This window comes from Battus philenor, unplaced genomic scaffold (genome assembly GCF_028537555.1).
Source record: "Battus philenor isolate CCGP_79_NKW_IND1 unplaced genomic scaffold, ilBatPhil1.0.hap1 SCAF_20, whole genome shotgun sequence".
In the NCBI taxonomy this organism is placed as follows: domain Eukaryota; kingdom Metazoa; phylum Arthropoda; class Insecta; order Lepidoptera; family Papilionidae; genus Battus; species Battus philenor.
The window spans coordinates 3,559,130-3,567,427 of NW_027181683.1; the positions used below are offsets into that span (position 1 = coordinate 3,559,130).

The 8,298-nt window shown below is 33.9% G+C and overlaps 1 protein-coding gene across 1 annotated transcript in view; it reads left to right on the forward strand.

Annotated features, from left to right (window-relative positions):
• Positions 1-6,804, forward strand: part of Sos (Son of sevenless) — a 30,401-nt gene extending 23,597 nt beyond the window's left edge. The window contains exons 30-35 of the mRNA XM_068765782.1: positions 951-1,020; positions 2,578-2,661; positions 3,210-3,262; positions 3,552-3,646; positions 4,326-4,492; positions 5,452-6,804. Of these exons, the coding sequence (XP_068621883.1) occupies positions 951-1,020; positions 2,578-2,661; positions 3,210-3,262; positions 3,552-3,646; positions 4,326-4,492; positions 5,452-5,509 (527 nt within the window). The 3' untranslated portion in view covers positions 5,510-6,804. The remainder of the gene's footprint in view (positions 1-950; positions 1,021-2,577; positions 2,662-3,209; positions 3,263-3,551; positions 3,647-4,325; positions 4,493-5,451) is intronic.
• The last annotated feature ends 1,494 nt before the right edge of the window (positions 6,805-8,298 follow it).

Here is an 8,298-nt window from a genome sequence, read left to right on the forward strand (position 1 = left end):
TGAAGCTAGTTCGAGATATGAGCTGATGTTCGTTCTTGACAGGTCTGAATCTAGCAGGTTGTAGAGAATTTTCACTGTTGTAGGTTCACCACATACAATATCACTATGAAATTATTACACTACGTACATCTTAGTTGTGAGGTCTTTGGGTATAATTGATTCTAAAGTAATGGTAAAGTCTATTAGTACTACAAGTTTTAATGTCATTAAAAATATAAATATATCAGCCTAGTAGATGTGACTGTCATGTCTGCATTGTTTTTTAAATGTTTCTATAACGATTCCATCATAAGTGTCCAACCTGGCGGTGCTTTCAAGATAGAATAACACTTGTTATATTCTTTCTCACAAAACTGATGGGAGCTTTGTTCTGTTGCTCTACATTCAAAATTCATTATGTAGGCAAGACGCCAATCCGCAAAATCGTTTAGCCGCTTCCGGCTTAGTTTCCGACAAAATAGTTTGCGCGGTGCCTACATCGTTCGGCCTCTACAGTAATATTCTCTTACTTCGATGCTCGTCACAATCCATCAACATATAATACGCAATTTTACCCTTACCACACATACTACAATTAAGAGAGACCGCTTTTTTAAATTATTACATACTAATGCCTGTTTACTTTCCCATTTGATGTTAAGTGATCTTACATTAACAAATAAATAATTTGACAAAAAATCATTGACAGTGCTTTCCAACGTTGGGCCCAGGTCCCAGAAGGGGGCATTTTGATTGTTAAAGGAGGAAATTACAAAGTGGACTCGGCACGAATTTAACCGTTTCGCTTTAATATAAAAAATGTAATATTTTACATAGGGAGTTAACGAATTTTAGAAAGACTATGGTAGGGCATGGCATATAAAAGGTTGAAAATTTCTAGCCTATACTATCCATATACTGTTATAACTCTTGATAAATGGAATTCGTATAACATCGTTGTCTACCCACAGCCTCGTGTGAACCGCCGCCGGAGCCTCCCGATAGACCGCTGCCCAGTCCTAAGCACCTCGACTTTTTCAGGTAACAATGCTTTATTATAACAATAAACAAACTATCAGAATTTATTTAAATAATTGATAACAATGATAAATCTTTGAAACATGATATACATGTGTTCTGTTTATTGCACAATTATAGATAGTGGTTTTATGTTATCCTAAATATATATAGATTTTATTTTAAAGTCCGGATTCACTTTTTGTATTAATAATTTGACGTCATAATGCGAAAGGTCTCTTAAGAGTTTATTACAGAAAAGTTATTTCGAAGATTAAAAAATAGGTCTTTAAAAGGCGGATTCTAAGGAAGACATGGCCGTTGGTCGAAGGTTCAAACTTGTTGGATTATTGTCGCTATTCTCAAATGGTTAAGGACAATACAGAAGTACACATTATATCAAAGTTATGTATTACACTTACTAACATGGGTGGCATAATGAGAACATTATTGTCATCATTATTTTAGCCCCAGGATGTCCAACGCTGGACATATGCAATACTCATAGATTTCCAAAAGAATTGGAAGGGAGCTGCAACCGTACATCTTCCCAAGGCCGTAAGACTTCTCACGCTGCTATTGCCAGTTTGTAGATTCTACTTCACAACCTTAAGGCTCCATAACAAATGTCTAACTTCAAACCAATTTAAAGCATTCTGTGATTTTTTAAAAAAAAAAATTATATGTCTTTATTGGATCAAATTGGATAAATTATCTTTGTTATGTATACATATGTATTAGATGATTATTCCAGTGTTAAAATTCAAACATTTTCGCAACCATACTACTTATCTGGTAATCCAATACGACTGTATCTGTTGTTACATTTAATTTGTATTGTCGAGGCAGGGTCTTTTAGTTTCTATTAGGTGTTGAAGTAAGTTGTGTTTTTTTGTATTATTCTATTTAAATATGTTTTTATTTCTATTTTATACAAAGTTGTAGAAAGCTTCAAGTCAATAGAAAGAGGCATATATATAAGGTTACTAGTTCTTACACATGTTGGTGTTGTCACAACTATGTTTTCAAATGTTACATGTTCGTTGGAGACAGCATTCTATATCTGTCTTTAATTAGCTTCGATATCACTCCTTGTAAAGTATATAAATATTGCTGATTCCAGAAACATCCAAATGAACGTCAATTGTTTTTGTGCTATTTTTACTGTTTTGTGTATAAACATTATAAGATGATTTGTATGGAAGTTTTATATTTAGATTTTTGATATGTACATATTTCATCACATTACATTCGCGTGTCTCGCTATTTCGCTGTGTGGATTTTATGTTAATGTGATTGTTTTAACAAGTAGGTAGAAGATGTTTACTTAAAAGAAGCTAACAGTGGTTATTTATTTGTCTCTTATCTGCCCAAGTGATCAATCATGTATATAGTTATTATTTACGTGATACTTTTCTATTTTTATGCAACTAGTTTTTTATACTTTAAACTATTTTTTGAAGGTTAAAAACGATTTTTATGCAGTACCTATCCACCGCACAAAGATAGTGTATCTATTTCTTAATATTTTAATTTAATTCTTGTTTGATAATTTGGGTTCAAATTTTGTTGTGATTGCAGGACGCCCGCGATGTCGCCGAAACGTTCGCCAGCACCAGCGCCTCCCATCAGCCCCCTCACGCAATGCAATAACCTTGAACAGAGGTCGGTTCAGTTCTACTTTTATTCTTAGTTGTGAGCTATGCTGCTATGATCATAGGAGCCGTTCTCACTGTTGCTCTGTTTTTTTTTCTCTTCGAGACACATCGCAAGCGTTTATTAAGGATTCTATAAAAGTGACCAAAATAAGAAATCGCTGGTTGCGGACAGCAACTGCAACTTCGATAATCATGGTGATATTTGGGGGAACCCTTGCACTGGGCGTCTATTGGATGAAAAGAACAAGTGCTATACATTTACGCTTTTAAAGGTTTTACGTCAATAACCAATCATCCTGTGTAAGTGGGATTGTCGAACAATAAAAATGGCGGTTCGCAACACAAGTCTTTATTTTATTCTTAGCAGCGTAAATATTGTGTGAAAAGATAGTATCTCGTTACTATATTTCTCGTGACATTACATTGACTTGACGTTTAAACGTCAAGAAAACAAAATTGACAAATACGGTACCTTTGTGAAGTTATATGTAATAAGTAAATAAAAATTAAAAAAATAATTTTATCTTTAATTTACATATATTTTGTCGTTCTCAGGGCGGCTGCGTTCAACTTCCCATCGGCCGTGTCTCCTTCTACATCACATCACTGTAAGTCTACAACTATTATTACGTTTTATATTTACTAAGTTATCATATTTAACAACAAGATGCTTTTATTTACTGCTGTTATAATGTTGTACTTAATTACTGTATTACTGCAGAGGTAGCCCAGCGACAGAGGACTGAGACTTGCAATCATACGTCGCGGGTTAGATTTCCGGGATACAATCAACACACATTTTGTGTAATAATTATATTAGATTGTCACTTTTTTATTGGATCTCTGAGATTGAATGTGAAAAGGTATGAATGACTTAACAAGTGGTTTTTCGTGCAGCGACGGACGGGTGTGGCGCTTCGCCCCCGCTGCCGCCGCCGCTGCCTCCAAGACGCAGGAGAGACTCCGCCGCACCGCCCACGCCGTTGCATCAGGTGATTAACAATTCTTCACTGAAAACAATCCTTATGCAACACTTTTTTGTGATCTTAGATATTTAAAATCTAGATCTTAAAACTTTTGACTGAATTAAAGTTTGTTAAGGAAAGTGATTTTTTTTTTAACTTCTTTGTGTGTGTGTTTTTTTTTTGTAACTTTTTATGTGTATGTTATTGTTTCTTATCGTTAAAGAAATTCGTATTGGCATTTAGGTACACTTTATTAATCTCATTTGATATACTTTTTAATGACCAAGCAGAATAAAAATATGTACACCCTAAGTAATACTAAATCTATAGCAAAGCCGTATATTCGCTGATCGGTTTGCTTTCTATTACTAGAACACCTAACTTACTATTAACTTGGTTTTCATAACTTACATCCATTTCTTTCCCCCTACATCGCATAATGAGGATTGTGATCCTCAGTAGTGAGGGATACGACGATTTTAGAAAATTTTATGGCGCATTATGTTATGCCATCTGTGCCGATATTAGTATTTCTTCGGACTCTCGCTGCTAATCAAATGACATTTTCAGATTCCGGGCGACATGGCGCCGAGGTAGCCTAGCCTAGCCAACGTATCATTTTAATATAATCACCGGACTTCGTCATGTTGATTTAGAGTATGTGAAATGTGTAGTTCAACAAGTTTTAACAAAATGTTAATTGCAGAGCACGTGGGGCGAATCTGGCAACGTGAGCAGTGGCAGCTCGCCTTCTGGGGCTGCGGCGAGTGCGTCGGGCGCTCCGCCTCCGCTGCCTCCTCGGCCAGCACCTGCGCCGGAGCTGTTGCGGCCCGCGCACTCCGCGCTGCTGCAGCGCCGACACCACACTGCCGCGTCAGTATCCACCACCATCATCACACAATCATATATAATGTCATACATAATAATAGCAGTATCAGAAGGATCACTAATGAAAAGCTACTTAAACCCCTCTAATAACGACACTATCAAATACCTCATTTCATAAATAACCACCTACCCTCAGAAATCATTAGTAAAAACATACAAAAAAGTATTAATCTTCTATTCAAAACATATTTCTTTAATATTTAATTTATTTAAAAGTATGTATTGTAAGGTATATATATATATATATATATATATATTTGAGCATCTTTGCACCTTAATAATCCTAGCCTTCAGTCCGGTTCCGCTTTTTAGTTAGAATTTAATTTGTTGCGGGTACTAAAATAGCAGTCACAACTAATCTGGGAGAACGTAATGTTTTGAAAAACCTACTCAAGATTTTATCTTAAAATCTTCTCACTATCATTCTTGTAGAATTTTCATTTAATTTAATTCATCATCTTCAACAGACATTTGACTTAATTTTTTCTTATGAAAATAGGGACTTTGAAATTGGTTCTCATTAAGGAATTAAATTTTGTAGGAGGAAGCATTCCTCCGTGTATACCATGTATGTATATCGTATATTGATAGAATGGTTGCTCTAATGATCCCACCAATTCCTACCAATTCTACCTGTTTCTACCAAACTACGAGGCTCTAACTAAGTCTTATGACTCCGGAGATACCATGATAAATACATAGGTGGAAAGCTCTTGTTTATAAGGTAAATGGATAAAAAGAAAAACATGGGTGCTCTAAAAAAATAGACATTTATCACCATAGCCATATTTGTCTTTGTTTCCATATTCCTATGAAAATCTTTAGAGACCACTAGAGAGTGGAACCGACCGAATTGGTGCTACTTAAGTCAATTACAATTTAAGAATTAACTTTTCAAATGTCTCTTGTTGGTCTTATTATTTAAATTGTTTTTTTTTTTACAGATTAGCTCCGCGGCTGCCACCGAAACCGCCTCCAGCTGCCGTCGCGCCGCGCACCTAGCACAGCCTCGAGTGTCCAAAGCCCTGCTTCCTTCGCCCACCATCCACGTAATAACACCAGCGACAACATGACCTGCCTCTGCAACATTTTTTAAAGTATCTTAACTGTCAAATAATTCTCAGTGGTTCTCAACATCCCAAATTAGTGAAATAGTTGGAGCTCGAGACGACGCTCCACTGGTGCCTTTTGCACCCTGTCAACTTAAACCTGCGGAATCTGCAAACGCCACTTGGTCAGTAAAAATCTGATCAAGAAAAAAATTAATAATTTTCTAAATTATTAATTATGTATGCTATGGACGATACACGAGTTCATTTACAACAGTTAAAATAAAATTGTTATTTATACAAAAAAAAAAAACTTAATTTGTTATAACTAAAATATATTTCCAGTGTTTTAAAATATGAAGAGATTCAGTTTGGGAACCACTGCCGCGTCATTACGCCAAACGATGTGGTCATTGATCTAGTACAAAACTATTGTAACTATTGTTAAGTAACTTAAGCCTACTTAATGTATATCTAACTTTAAGCCATGCTGTCAAGCTAAAAGCAAATTGCTTCTAAACATCAACAGGCACAGCGAACGCCTGGTATAAAAAAAAAAAAACAATTTTTTTGGCCCATATTGTTTGTAATTAAACGATAGATGTGAGTACATTGTAATAATAGAAACAAGACATTGCATACTTGTGATGAAAGCAATATATACTGATGTAATGTCTGTCCGTTTATTTTACTTGTATTGAAGTTAGTGTACACGTGTACAAACCGACCTTATGAAGAAGGTACAAATGTTTTCTATAAATAGAGAGTTTTAAGTAAATATGAAAATAATTTTTTGAACATGGTTAGACCATGCTTTATATACCCTGCGTTGTTATCGGAGATCAGATATTATGATGCATGAGTTAATATACAAAATTAATAAAGTATACACTCATACCTTCTTTTTGTGAAATATACTTGACGAAGTTATCAATAATAAAAAAATTTGAGATCTATTATCTACACATACAAGAATCTAGTGAAAGTAGTCGTCGCAAAAACTGATCACTGAATACTACATGTTTGCTGAAGAAATGTCAACACTTTTATCCCTTATAGCAGCAATATATGCATATAAGAAAACACAGAATTCATTGAAATTGATTTATTAGGTTTAATAGTACTTCTTCATTTTCACTATTCTCCGTGTCACTGTCAATTCTTAGTACATTTTGTCTCCTAGAAGGAACTATATAATATCGTCACTTTCACTGTTCATATTTTCATTATGTACTTCAAATTACAATTCATCATCGGTACTATCATTATCTTCACAATAAATCCTAAACTCTCCTATTTTTGGGAATTACACAGTTTAAATAAAGAATAAATTCAAAATTTGAACTCTAATTTGCTGATATATACAGTTATTTTTAATTTTAAAATAACATGTGCGACATACAGAGTGGTTAACTTTCTATTGATCTCGACTAACGATCCAGAAATCTTTTCGGCGGCATCGACCAAATTGCAATTGACAATTGAATTGAAAGCCATTTCGTACCAGTTTACGACAGTAAAGTCTGCATATTGTTAGACTATGAAAGATATTGGTTACATCCAGTAGCATTTTCTAGTTATTTCTCAAAGTTTTGAGTTATTTTCTATGTGCGACATTTTTTATGCGGTCGTTGACCATCGCACAAAAACAGGTTTGAGTGTACTAATGTTGGTACTAAACAAAAGTGCTTTCCATAATAATCCAACACTTCCAACTCTATATATGCATCCACATATCTGATCTCTGGTTATTATAGTATATTATTGCAATAGCTTCGTCTTCCTATAGTTACCTGGTTTATATTAACAATGAATTTTATTATGAAACATTAGCTAACAAAAAAATTATATCGAAAGAAATTTATAGTGATGAAATGAAAATAATATTTAGTTCATAAGTTTTAATGTATCGGACATTCCATAGTCTTACATGTGTTTCATGTCTAAATTTTAAACATATCTCTCAGCACAATATTCCGTTGTATTTTGTAGTAATTTAACTGTGTTCTCTCTTACATTTTTACATTGCTTTATATTTTGGATTATTGAGAAAGAAAATATTTTCTCTATATTTTAACGTTTTGATCATAGATCATACAGGTCGGATAATCGTATGCTTATTTGCATAATTATATTTAAGCTAAGAGATGTTGGAAAAAAAGCTTCGTTAAGTTTCTAATAGATACAGTTACAAATTGTCATAGGTTTTAGCGATGAAACTATGAACAACCAAGGATAGAGCTGGACAACCTTGTTAAGGTTGTCCTAATACTTTGGACGCAAGCCGGTCTTATTTGAAATCTATCGGTATGCTTATGTCCAGCCGTGGACATCTTACAGTAAAAATATGATGATGTAACTAAGAAACTATTTTCAGAGTACCCGCACACAAGTAAATATAGTTTGTGGTCTCACTTTTAAATCTTCCAATGTTTTTATATACGGAATATTTTTGTATATCACAACTTATAACATAAATAACAACAACTAAATTTAATTAATTATACATTAAATTATATTAATTGAAATTTTTCGATAAAAATGTGCTTTCCATATTAAGCTAACACTTATATGCATCCGAATATCCGATCATGTATTATGTGTTAATTGTTTAAAGCAGGAATATACATTTATCGGATATTTGTCAACTTGTAGGGTTTTCTTTTTGATCTAGTAACTGACTTTTTGCCACTTATATCTTGTATTATATTTTTGAACTCATCCGATGATACAGGTTGATTG